The 13,897-nt window shown below is 39.9% G+C and overlaps 1 protein-coding gene across 1 annotated transcript; it reads right to left on the reverse strand.

Annotated features, from left to right (window-relative positions):
* Positions 1 to 930: 930 nt before the first annotated feature.
* irx3a (iroquois homeobox 3a) lies at positions 931 to 3,229 on the reverse strand. The gene is made up of 2 exons (XM_054617417.1): positions 2,817 to 3,229; positions 931 to 2,136 (listed from the first exon to the last, which is right to left on the reverse strand). Exons 1-2 carry the CDS (start codon positions 3,033 to 3,035, stop codon positions 1,066 to 1,068), a joined length of 1,290 nt encoding a protein of 429 aa, XP_054473392.1. The 5' UTR covers positions 3,036 to 3,229; the 3' UTR covers positions 931 to 1,065.
* Positions 3,230 to 13,897: the final 10,668 nt, after the last annotated feature.

The following is a 13,897-nucleotide window of genomic DNA, read 5'->3' on the forward strand; positions in this document are numbered from 1 at the left end:
CCGCTGCTTCTAGTGGGTTCTGAGGCCTGAAATACACAGGGGTAACAGAAAAAAAAATAATTGTAGTGATCTAAAAAGAAATCATACTAATAATAGCCACGGGAAGAGCTAAAAAAACAAAATGATATAAAAGTGACAATTGCCTTTCAAAAAACGAGCCTGTAGTGAATTTGCATTGAGCTCATTTGCATGACCAAACAAGTAAGTGTAACATAGGCCTTGACGACAAAAAAACACAAGCGCACACACACAGGGATAACAAATAAAAATCTTAGAATAAAAGCTAATTTGGGTAAATATGGCGTTTAAAAAAAGAAAATTTGATATGGCATCAAAAAAGAAAATTCCCAAATGTCATCAATTGACAGCCTCGCTATCTTTGAACTGGGTGGAAAGCTGTTTTTAACAACTTTTTTTTTTTCTCCCTCTGCATCCAAGGCACTAGATCTCTCTGAAATTGTGGCAATGAAAATTAAAAAGCATTCATTGAACTGCCTTTTTTTCTCAGAGCCCATCCCGGGTTTCCAATGAATTTAGTGTTGAAAACGAGTTGGCTTAATAGGATGAGGGATTTGTGTGTAAACCATTGAATACAAGCACATGGGCCTCAATATCACATGGATGTAGCAATACCAAATAAAGGGAACAAATGGACACGAATATTAAAAAGCACTTTTCACCCAATTCAACACTTGTCTTATTTTTCTTAAATGCTCTCTGATGAGGTTTTTTTTTTTCATAATTCTCTCGGACATTTTCCAAAGCAGCAACAAACACACACACACACACACACACACACACACACACACACACACACACACACACACACACACACACACACACACACACACACACACACACACATACATCTCACACACACTGTATTCTGTAAGCTATAACATTGTAACACTGTTCATCTGTGTGGCCTAGAGAAAAAAGAGAAACAAAAAAAAAAAATCCATGAACAGGCAAAGAAGGCAAAGGGAGGTCTAAAAGAATAGAAATGAATGACGGGCAATGGACTAGTGTCTTTTTTGTTTTTGTACTTATTCATACATGCGCGTCTCAGTGTCGGGGACATGTACCTGTGACTGAAGTCTCTGAACTATGACTCTTGTCCTCCGTGTGCCTGCTGCTGTAGAGGGCCAGGCCGGTGGCGGTGGCCTGGTTAGCCAGTCCCAGATAATGATTAGAGTTCAGTAAAGCCAGCTGATGCGCCGAGAAGGCTCGGTTCGTCCAGTTCTGGATTTTCCCAACGGGACACGAAGATATGAGTCTGTGTGGGGCGATTATGGTCTGGCCGGCTGGCCCTGCGGAGTTGCTGCCGTTCATTTGCGGCGATTTGCGCGGATTGTCAGGGGCCGTGGCCGTCTCTGCCAAAGACCAGATCTTTGGCTTTTGGGCCGGGGCAGGGCTGTTCTCTGAGGGCGGCGAGCTCACGGACACCGGGTTCAGTTTGAGCTGCTCACCGTTCGCTTGGGACGCTTTGGTGTCCAAAGAAGAGTGGTGATGGTGGTGGAGGTGGTGGTGGTGGCTGTGGAAGTGCTCTCCTCCCCTCTCCACGTCTTTGCCCTCTTTCCCCACAGCCTTTAGAAACCTCTGATCGGGCCCTTGTAAATCCTCATAGCCGTCAGAAATCTCCGAGTCACTCCTCCCGTCTAGTTTAATATCTGAATGCAGGTCGTCCTGGTCGTCCAAGTCGTCCTTGTTCTCAATATTTTCCGTGTCGATGTTCTCCAAGTCGATCTCCTCCTCGTCCTCCCTCTTGTCCCCCTCCTCCCCTTCGTGATCGCTGCCGTAAACATTTCCCTCTTCGTCGGTGCGGTTCCGAGGGGCCCAGGTCATCTTGTTCTCCTTCTTTAGCCTCCTCCTGGCGTTGGCGAACCAGGTGGACACCTGGGTGAGGGTCATCTTGGTGATGATGGCCAGCATGATCTTCTCCCCCTTGGTCGGGTAGGGGTTCTTGCGGTGCTCGCTGAGCCAGGCCTTCAGGGTGCTGGTGCTCTCCCTGGTGGCGTTTTTGGGTCTGGATGGGTCACCGAACTGATATTGGCCATATGGATAAAAAGCAGGGTGATGGTGGGCAAACCCTGGGTGCTGGACGCCGGGGCTGTCTTTCAGTTCATACTGAGCACCCTGCAAAGACAAAGAATCATAGAGTCAGGGGGATTTATTAGACTTAAAATATTAATGCCAAAGGATACTTTGTCTGGAATTCTTCTTCATGATAAATTGAATTAAGCCTCACAGTACGGTAAGGGGATTTACAGCAGTAAAGCAGCAGCGAGGTTATTATTAAAGTGTAAACAAACACAACTCAAAACAACAAAGTCTATTTTTGTTTCACTGAAAACGTTATTTGTACCACAAGCTTAGCAATTGAATGGGGAAAAAAAATGCTTTATTTTAAATCTACTTTATATTTATAGCGAAACACTTAACGCGGACAAACAAGACTTTACTTTTATGCCCTTATTCCCCACCTAGCCTGCGTAAACCTTCACAGCACGTTGAAGCATTTTATTAACTCTTTTGCTATCCGTTTCAGGAAATGATGTAACAATAAGCCAGAAACTCACTTTGTTAATGTGTTACTTTTTTTTAACCACTTTTAACTAAATTTCACAAAAGACTCAGCCCAAAAAGTAGCCTTAGACCACGGCGCAGCGAGAAAAAAAAAAAAAGTTTACGCACAAAAAAGTGCCAATAAAATACTTGCTTTTTTTCTTTTTCTTTTCAAGTATAAGGTTAAAAAAAAAAAAAAAAAAAAAAAAAAAAAAGTTCTGGATGACTCAAGAGAGACAAGAGTGACTTACCAATTGATTGAAAATTGATATATCGTTTGAGTAGGGCAGAAACGCTCCGTAGCCCTGCGCTGCTGCGGCGAAAGGAGATCCATACATAGAGGAGAGGACGTTGGAGAGAGCCCCGGACGGACTGAGCTCTGTCCCGGCCCGGGCATTGCTGGCGATCCCCTGGCGCTCCGGCGGGTATATCGGTCGGATGTACTGATATCCCAGCTGAGGGAAAGACATGGCGGTAGGAAAAAGGGGGGAAAAAGTCTGCTGCTGCAATCACACAAAGCAAGAGAATTGCCTCGATATCCACTTTTACAGTGTGAGCATGTGAGCAACAAAAGGTGCAAGCAAGGGAAGTCTATATTTCCTCGGTAACAGCCAGTGTAAACGATCCGGTTGCGCCCCTTATTTCTTCCTCTTCTTCTTCTTTCCACCCTCACTTCCCTATTGATCTGGATGGACTAAGGTCAGGTCCTTACAGATTGCTTTAGATTATTGGGACTCCCTTGCTCAGATTGACATTTCTAGTCGTTTAGAAGCCCCTCCTATTTCTCAAATCTCACCCCTCTCACACACACCGCTCTCTCTCTCTCTCTCTCTCTCTCTCTCTCTCTCTCTCTCTCTCTCTCTCTCCCTCCCTTGCTCTCTCTTTCTCGGATAAGTGCACTGACGTCGGGAGCTCTTATTTGAATGGGGTTTCGAATCTCATTTTATGGCTGGCCAATCTATTTCATTTGTTATTTGTTCGCGTCCGTCCCACCGCATTGTTTGTTTTTAATTCTCATTTTTTTTTATTACCCATTTGCACAACAGTAAGCATTTTAGTATGAACGACTGATTAACTTTTTTTTTTTTGTTGTTGTCTTTTTTTTAGTTTTCTCTTAATACACAGATAGATAAGACACTTTGATGCTCGGAGACTCGCTCAAGAGGACATCGGTTAAAAAAAAAGTACAATCGAGAAAGGAAGTTTTACTCCTTTTTTTGTATTATTGGGATTATTATTTTTTTTTTTTTTTTTACACATTTGTGAATTAATATTCTTCTTTATTAAAAAAAAAAGCTTAGTGGACAGAGCCAAGTACACATAAATCACAAGGGGGGGAAAAATGAAAATAATTAATATGTTTGTAACCACTGACGGTGGTCATGGCTTGTAATGACCCCGGATCACAGGCTGTACACACTTTTTTAATTTATCGCTATGTCATTGGTCGCAAGCTGTGTTTTCTTACACCGGTTTTGAGGTGTTATGGGCTCTTGGTGGCAGGCGAATCGGAGTCAATTCAGTCTTTAATTTGAGACATCAAACGGGTCCCATGTAGCCACTTTACATCAAAGAGAGAGCTGATGATGGGCACATTACACTGTTAATGAAGACTAAGTGTAAAGTAGCAACAATGACAAGTAATAAACAATTTTGTGGATTGGGCTGGGGAGATGTATATTCTGGGAAACAACACTCTGACTAAATAAAGAAAGAGTAAAACATATATATATATATATATATATATATATATATATATATATATATATATATATATATAAAGCAGCACAATTTTATAATTATTGTTTATATTAACAACCACAATAACAATAATAATGACACAAATACTACTACTATATGAATAGCAGTGGTGAATCTCAGTAAATAAACAGATCGCTCGAGGAAAAGCTTAAGTCAACAAATAATTTAGTTATTTTAAATACTTTTCCCTTAATCCTCTTCAAAACAAAACGATCATCCGGACAGACAGCACTTCAAGAAATCAATTTGATAATTATAATGCAACCTGATGTTTCATGTAAATAATGCGGATTAAAACAAAAACAAGGGAGTCAAAATTGAAATTCCATGAATCAATACATAAAAGTGTGTACGGGACAACCGTAATCGCATTGCAACCGATTTTGTACCAGCATCTGTTTTGTTAATCGTTTGCAAAACAACTGCAGAGGTTGAATTATTATTTCACGCACTTTATTTGAATATAAGTCTCAATGTATTATTGACGGCGAGATGAAAATCTCATCAATCTCAGTTTAGTTGTGATAATGCGATCCCCTTTTCCAAGAATTCTGAACTTGTATAAACCTTTAATCTTCTTTGGGAGCAGATAGTTATCATTGTCTGGGAGGGATAATAGCAGCTATAATTTCTTATATAGAGCTACCCATAAGGATACGCCTTGTTTCTGTAAAACTCTGTCCTGAATCTGTGTGTGTTCTCCGCCGACATCCACCCCAACCCGGATTATGGGGTTATTAATTACAGCGGCTTGCTGGTGCCATCCGACCGGAATGGTAATCACTACATAGCAGTCAATAGCACACACACACACACACACACACACACACACACACACACACACACACACACACACACACACACACACACACACACACACACACACACACACACACACACACACACACATAAGATCGACCTGCAAACTGAGGGGGTCCAGACAGTGAAGTGGAGGGTGGTTAAAGATAAGTGGATGGTATTTGACATTTAGATACACAGCAGCATAAGTGTGAAGAAGAAAGAGAACTTTAAAAAGAAAGAAAGAAAGAAAAAAAAAAAAAAAAAAAAAAAAAAAAAAAAGATCACGTCCAATCACGTTGCTGAAAGAAGAGAGTGTGTCTGTGTGAGAGAGAGAGAGAGAGAGAGAGAGAGAGAGAGAGAGAGAGAGAGAGACGCAATACATGTTAGAAGTATAAATCTGAGCGAGGTGTCTGACTGCTGGTGTCCACTAAGCAGCGCTCCTAGTCCGGATGGACACGTGTCTCATCCCCGGGACCAAGTCGCTCGGACGCCCCCCACTCTCTCTCTCTCTCTCTCTCTCTCTCTCTCTCTCTCTCTCTCTCTCTCCACCCACGCCAAGGACTGCGTCTGATTTATTGCCTCCAATCAAACGCACCACGCACTAACTTAACACTTTCACACCGACCCGGGAAACTGGCGTAGCCATAAAAGCATTAAGACGCTGCTCCCCCTCTCTCCTAAAGAGAGTCTCAGTAAACAGTAAACTAACCCCTGCTTGACTTCCGTATACACACACACACACACACACACACACACACACACACACACACACACACACACACACACACACACACACACACACACACACACACACACACAAATCGGAATAGGCCAAAATTCAGCACTTGCAACAACAAAGTTTCACAATTTTGACCTACGATTATTATTTACTTTGTATTATTAGCACTTTATGTATTATTTTATTTTATTTTATTTTATTTTATTTTATTTTATTTTATTTTATTTTATTTTATTTTATTTTATTTTATTTTATTTTATTGTTGTTGTTTCTTACACTAACTTTAATTACTTTTCTTAATTCTGGACGCATGCTGGCAGCGCGCTGGAGCCAATTTAATTTGTAGGTGCTGTAAAAAGGGGGCAATCACACACGAGTGACTTGAGGGCTGTTTTGTCGAGAGCTCTTTGACGGTAATTATGCAGATGACACAATTTCACATTCTCATAAGCAAACATACACGGCCTATCGCTCAACAGTAGTTCCTTATGCAATACACAGGGCACCAGCGACACGTCGCAAATGATGAACCGAGGCTCTGCAAAACAGGCGAGATCAAAGGCTTCAAACAGAGGCACTTCAAATTACACATTTAGATATTTTCCATAACGCTCCAGTGACAGAAAAAAAACCCTCAAAACATCTTTTATCAAAAAGAAAACGCAATTAATGAACGTTGGATGCTTTTGGTAGTTTGAAGTGTGTGTGTGTGTGTGTGTGTGTGTGTGTGTGTGTGTGTGTGTGTGACAGAGAGAGAGAGAGAGAGAGAGAGAGAGATTTCTGTACTTGCTTGACAAAGCAGCTCTCGTTTTGTTAAGCAGTTCTTGAAAGGGGACCGGAGGCAGCAGTAGTATTTGCAGAGTTTGTTACTCACCAGCATTTGGCATCTTCAGTTTGAGGAGGATTCCTGCTGTACATATTATATAAGATATAGTGAATTGGACTGATTTACAGCCTTTTCAATGTGATCATGAAGAGCTACCGTTTCAGCTGAAGCTAATAAATAAACTGCAATATATGTGACATCTGTCAGAATGATGAAACTAAATGATAAAACATGCAGGAAAAAGCCTCAGTGTAATTCCTAAATGTGACTTTTGGTATTATCATATCATTATTACAGAGCAATTATTCTTGGCTCTTGGGAATATACATACTGTTGTTGTTAATCAGAAATGTTCCTCAGCCGGTTCAAACTTAAATCTGTGGATACCCTCAAAAACTAACTGCAACACATTCAATCTCCAAATAAGCTCTTTCAAACTCATGTCCCATTAGGGTGAAATAAAGGTCTAATAAATCTTGCAGTGTTTAAAGAACAGTGAAGCTTAATCCAATAAATGAATTAGTTTCTAAAAATTAATTGTTCTTAGCAGCAGAAGCAGGCGCTCTTTGAAATGCATTTAAAGTTTAATTTTTTTTCACTGTTAGGATAATTTAAATAGTATGATTTTAATTACATTACACCAACCAATCATGCATATTAAATAGATAGCCTAACTTTGATTTGCATTAGTGGCAAAGTAAAGCATTTTTGGAACTGTTCCTCCAGCTCGCCATCTGGAAACAAATTAATAGTCAATGGACTGCAACTTATTAAACTGGGTTATGACAGCGGATCAAAGCGTGAATTAACGCATTGCCTTGCAAGTGTTTTACATTAACTTGTTAAGTTCAGGTTGTAGGCTACTACTAAGTTTAAACAGTCAGTCAGTCAGGCTTAGCCCATGGATTGAGTGGGAGATCTATTCTAGATTCAGGCCATGAACAGAGCTTTAACCAAGGGGCCAGCAGCTTATACATTCTGTACAATGTGCAAAATGCATATAGGCATATTAACCTAAACACTCTGTCTATAGGCCTACGTAGGGTGTTTATAACCCAGATTATAGACATGTGTGCTTCTAAATACTGCTTTTATAGGTGCTTATCGGCCTTTATCTGCTAATGAAGGTCTGCTCGCATCACCCTGACAAAATATAATTTATCATATATGTCAAATATAATATAAAACATATTTTGTATGCCCATTTTACTCAATAGTGGGGTTATAGAACTAATCTTACCCTTCAATTTCCTACTACAATATTCATTTTATGTCTTTGTTGATACTATATAATGTTAACACTTTATATATGATACTCATATATCCCTCCAAAATATATTACTGGCATACTAGTTCATTTTGCCCTAGTAAGAGAAAAAAAATTGAGGGCAAAAATCCACTAAAAGAATAATTCTGGTATTGTGGTTTGTTTATCAATTTCAATTGACTGGACAGGTAATAAAAAACACAGTGTTAAATGCAGTGCTTTCACGTGGACATGTATATCACATGGATTCTTATACTTCCTTTAAATTGTCATAAATTAATTATTTAGGTAACAAAATCTGTCAGTCCATTAATCTGGATGGAACTGAATTAAATTACTTATGTTTTCCAACATCATATGCTTTTGCTGGGTCAAGGGGCAAGATCAGTATAAAATAATCCACAACTGTGCAAAACATGTAAAATGTCATTAATGTATATGGTACATTTTCCCAGTAACATTTTAAGCAGATCAGATGATCCACTAACAATCTGACCATAATGACATTTTACATGTTTTGCACAGGTATGGATTATTTTATGCTAATCTTGCCCTTTGACCCAGCAAAAGCATATGATGTTGGAAAATATAAGTAATTTAATCCAGTTCCATCCGGATTAATGGACTGACAGATTTTGTTACCTAAATAATCAAATCCAACTGATATCAGCTGAAGATGAATGTTATCATTTTACATATTGTTATTATTATTAATTGCACCTCAGCAAAGAATCATGGCTTTAACTACTGTATGATAATAGAATACTCACACTATAGAGATGTGTTATGCTTTGTGGGTGCCTTTAACAATGCTGCATTGAAGGTGAGTTGTTGTTTTTTTTGTTTCCTCTCTGCCCACTCACTCTCGCTCCATCTGCTGCAGTTTCCCCTGTATCAGTAACACAAGGCATTGATTTTACGGTAAAGTCACTTTGTAAAGGGAATGAGTAACTCTGGGCCCCACTATCACTGTATTACACGGGTATGGCCCACGTAACAAGATGAACATTGATTCAGCATTACGGATGATCGATAATGAAATAAGTAACTTCAGGGCCAAATTAAAATGCAAGCTGGCTTGATGCTGCCAGGCTCTGTGAGAGGTGACAGCAGGAGAGAGGGAAGAAGAGGGAGGGTGAGGGAAAGGCAGAGAGGGAGGGGGAGAGAAAGACTACAAGTTGATGGCCAAAGAGAGTTCCTTGTACACAGTGATGATGATGTTTTGAGGATGTTAATAATGATAATTGACAGTGATAGCTAGGGGTGGCCTCAGAGTAGCTAATCTTTTAATAACAAAAACCCATATAACCCATATACTATCTTATATTATCTATTATGAGACTGTGCCTCTATAATCAATGACAATAAAGTTGCTTAAATTACGACACACGTCCCAAAATACTTTATAGTATCATACAGTGAATACTGATTGTATTTTACATCTCAAATCTGTTTAAATTGACTCGATCTATGATTTGGCCGGTCTGTTTATTTGAAAGGAAAGTCCCATCATAGTCCCCCTGGCATCATAAGAAAATCACACGGATGAATGGTGTTGCTTTTAGATGAAGGAATTAAAATGAAGGTATATATACAATTTGCTTTATTTGCTTTATTAATTGAAAGAAAAATCTTTCAGCAGATCACTTCAACATTTTTTCTTGATTCTTTTGCCGTTAACTTTTCTAGTATGGGTCACGCAGAGGAGAGTCTATATGCGGTACAGTTCTAAACTTTCCCAGATAATCCAAAGTGTTCTACCGTTCAACTTTACGAGATTTACACTTATGGTCCATGGAGCCAAACTATCATCCATCCATCCATCCAATCACAAAGTGGCACATCACCGACCATTTACCTCGATTATCCAACAAAGGCCAATAGCAACCCGTGATCTGTTGCAGTCATAAAGCATAACATGGTTTGTCTATTATGGAGTGTCTTGATCCGGTGGTAGCCAGTGATGCCCTTTCGTGGCCCCATAGCTCAACACTGCGGCCAGACAAATATCAGTTTCCCAGCACTTTTGGCCTACTGAGCCAGACAAAGCCTCAGTCTTTCCAGCTGTTGCTGCTGCTGGTTTGAGGCCGGAGAAGAGGCAGCTGTACCAACATGGGTGAGCAGAGGCTCCTGCTCATCTGTTTGCTGGCCATGGACGTTGCAGGGGGTGCCGGGTAGATCTTAGGTGGCACGGTGATGAAGCCAATTGGAGGGATTCAAAATGTGGACATTAGCTGCTATGAAACAGTTTTTTTCCATGATGCTACAGTGACCATGCATAATCAAAGATGGATAGTCACAGAAGATAATGGAGTGACTATTTGGTTGCATTACTAGTCTCGAAAAGTTGATTGTAGCCAGCATCAACCGTGCTGACATTGGACTAACGCCATCACTCACATTCACAAGGCATGATAAAAGATTTAAGTGTTCAGCGTTTACAGTTTTTAGTTACAGGAGTTGCGGGAAGTGTTTTGGCCATTCATCTGTAGCATTTTAATTATCTATGGTTGTCCTCTATGTTGTTACACATATTTTTTCATACTTAAAATGTACAGTTATGAGTTTTGTTATCACTGTATAATCACTGTATTAATACTATTCAGAATCAGTCTCTTTTAGTGAATGGTAAAAATCCATAATTATGATGTGTTTTGTAAAGAATCAAAGAAACATATTATTTATTGTGGGTCAAAATCATTTTGATCCCCCATACAGAAACAAATTTACCCAAACTAAAACATCAACCAACATTAAACAACAACACTGTTTAGATAGGAAAAAAATTATCATTTTTGATTCATTCATTTATATCTTTATCAGGATTTTACCCAAGTGTAAACAGTAAACTGATTTGTCTTGGTTTTGTAATTAGCATTTCCTTATTAATTATTTACCAAGTGTTTCTTCTTTGTTCTTTTTAGGATTCAAATAGGATTCAGTCACCTTGGGAAAACTGCAAGGTTGTGACAGATTTTGCTTTCCATCAAGAAAAAAAACTGCAAGTCTCTGTCGTGAAGTTAGGCAATTATTGCAAAGAAAAAGCTGTTGGTGCAGATGGAAAAATGTGGAAACACTTCCTTGAAACACTGCTAAGTGACGATTGAGCAGCTTAAACAATGGCATCATGAGAAAATACCTTTTTCCTCACCGGCATCGCTGTCACCTTGTATTTCACTATCTGGCACTCCATTTTCATGAGTGGCATCAGCAGCTATGAGGGCTGTTCCTGTGATGGTATGTTATGGATGTTGGTGGGTGCGGACCTTGCTTTTATAATCAGCCCTATTGAGTGGCTCCGCATGCCAACGGGCTGAGGTCAGAGGATACTTTAGAAGCAAACACTTAAACCTCAGCAGAGCGGCTTTGATGCACTTTTACTCACCTAAACACTGCAGTTATTAATGGCGGAGATATGACGAAGATATGATAGAGTGACACAGTGAATACCTGTGAGCACATTGTGTGTGTGTCTTGTTTATATGTACACCCACATACAGGCATTGTCTTGGCACCTGAAACGCACTTTGTTATTATCCGCCCATTATGCTTAAAATACCAACTAATAACCCTATGTGGGAAATAGACATCAATAGTGGTGACAAAGTGCCGCTCTAACCATGCAGGATGCATACATGTTACTACTATAAACAGTTTGCACTGTTTAATCAAAAACATGGTCACAAAGCTTTGGTAACACTTCAGCATATTGGCTAACTCAGCTTGCATCCAACAGTAATTGTCTTTAGTTTTAGGAGCATACACAAGCTCTTTTTTTCAGTCAGTGTTTTTCTTTGGTTTTTGTTGGTGTCTATGGATAGGTGCACTTTTTGTCCTATTCCTGAGAAAGGTATCTCAACATCTATCAAATGGATCATACATTAAAAAACGAACATATGTGGTTCCTAGAGGATGGATCATGGTGTTGTTGGTGACCCCCTGACCTTTTTTTAGCACCACTGCTTAATCAAGTTGTTGGTAACAACATACCTCATAAAGTATTTAAAAAACTGACTGCATTTCTTCTAAATTTTATGTTATTATTCAAAGCACCAGGAAGATGAATCAATAGGTTTCCATTTTGTACACCCCATAAGCTTTATCCAAAATGTCACATAATTGTACACACATGATATTTCATGTCTTGAGGGACTACTTGCCGTGAAATGTTTTAAACTTATTCTCGTAACTGAGAGGATAACCCCTTCTGATTTAAATTATGTCATTGTTTTTTCTCTAGCACCCAACTCAGGACAAACTACATCTGTATCCCCACCTCTGGCTTGAAAGAATGGTGTTCACTCAGTCCAATAGTTTCATATTTTCAGGTGTAATGAACACAATATCCTCCCGGGTATGCCCAACAAAGACAAACAATCCCGAACAAACATGTCTTTTAGTCTTGTTTGGGGTTTGTATGTGTGTAATCACACGCACAATCACACACACACATGTGCTCACAGACGTGTGTGTGTGTGTGTGTGTGTGTGTGTGTGTGTGTGTGTGTGTGTGTGTGTGTGTGTGTGTGTGTGTGTGTGTGTGTGTGTGTGTGTGTGTGTGTGTGTGTGTTAGCCTGCCTGTTGTACAACAAGCACTGGAGCAAGACTGGACCCAGCTGTCAGGCCGCCGCTGTCACAACCAATAATGATTACCCTCTCCCTGCTCCTCAATTCCTGCTTCATAACCACCAAACCAAAGGGGAGATCCGCCCCTTTTAGGAGCACAATGCATCCATGAGTGGGCCTCATCATCGCCCAAGCCCACTCTTATCAGCCCTCTGAGGGCCCACCAGACCCCATCTCTCTGTGTGTTTGTGTGTGTGTTTGGATATCTGCTAATCTTTGTGTATCTGTCAGATTTTTCCAATGAGCACCACTGGCCCAACATTCTCTCTCCAGACCCAGAATGATTCAAGCCCTTCTGGCGCTGGCAGATTATATACCAATCAATACATATGGTCTGCAGGTTTTTATAAAGCACATAAAGAGCCGTCCGCTCTTCAAACAATGCTCCCTCGCAGTTAAGTTGGCGTAAATCGTGAAAAGAGTTTCATTGAACTCCCTGACTTTTTTTTTTTTTTTTTTTTTTTAAATAACCCATGCCTCAAAAGGACACCGAGTTCAGCACATGTCAGCCTTCTTAAACTCCCAGCCACTTCTCAAGCAGTCACATTAGCAGACTAGCATTAGCACATTAGCAGACTTAAACAATATGCACATCGCTCATCGGCATCATTTGGTGGGATTGGGTAGCCATTAGAGCATATATTTAAGAGGCCTCATAGCCTGTCAGCCTTGCCTGCCCATGTCTAATGAAATGAGCGCCCCCAGAGCAGCAGTGGATTAGGAACAGAGGCAAGAGAGTATATATTCATGTATATATACACATGATTATATATTGGAAAAGTGTCTGCATGCTATTCCCCAGGTCCCTTTAAGCCTCCTGACCGGCAAAGCATTCAGGCCCCGTGTGGGAAGGCGGAAGAGGAAAATCACTATGCTCTTAGCATCAAACTATAAATCCTGAAGTTATTTGCCACCATGTTTAATTAAATATTTGGAGAAGAAAACCATGTGATTGATTCGCCTTCTGCATTGATCCAACATCGATTGTGCTCCGTTTTGTTGCCCCAGCTGGGTTAATGCTAAATGGTGGCTGGAATAAATTGTTAGCAACCACCGGAGCAGAAACAAAAATGAATTATGTGTCATGTAAAAAAGCACATAGGTGACTGTGGAGTTCAGTTTCCACACCACAAGCCGGTGGACACGCTAAGGAAAATATTCGCATTATTAGTAAAATATTTGTCTAGAATTTGTTTTTATTATTTATTAATTCCCCAACTTGCTTGCTAATTTTAAGTATTATTAAGTATTGGAAAATATGCAAAAGCATTTTTAACATATTGCAAAAAGGGGGAAACATTGTATCATGTGCT

This window comes from Anoplopoma fimbria, chromosome 2 (assembly GCF_027596085.1).
Source record: "Anoplopoma fimbria isolate UVic2021 breed Golden Eagle Sablefish chromosome 2, Afim_UVic_2022, whole genome shotgun sequence".
Classification (NCBI taxonomy): Eukaryota; Metazoa; Chordata; class Actinopteri; order Perciformes; family Anoplopomatidae; genus Anoplopoma; species Anoplopoma fimbria.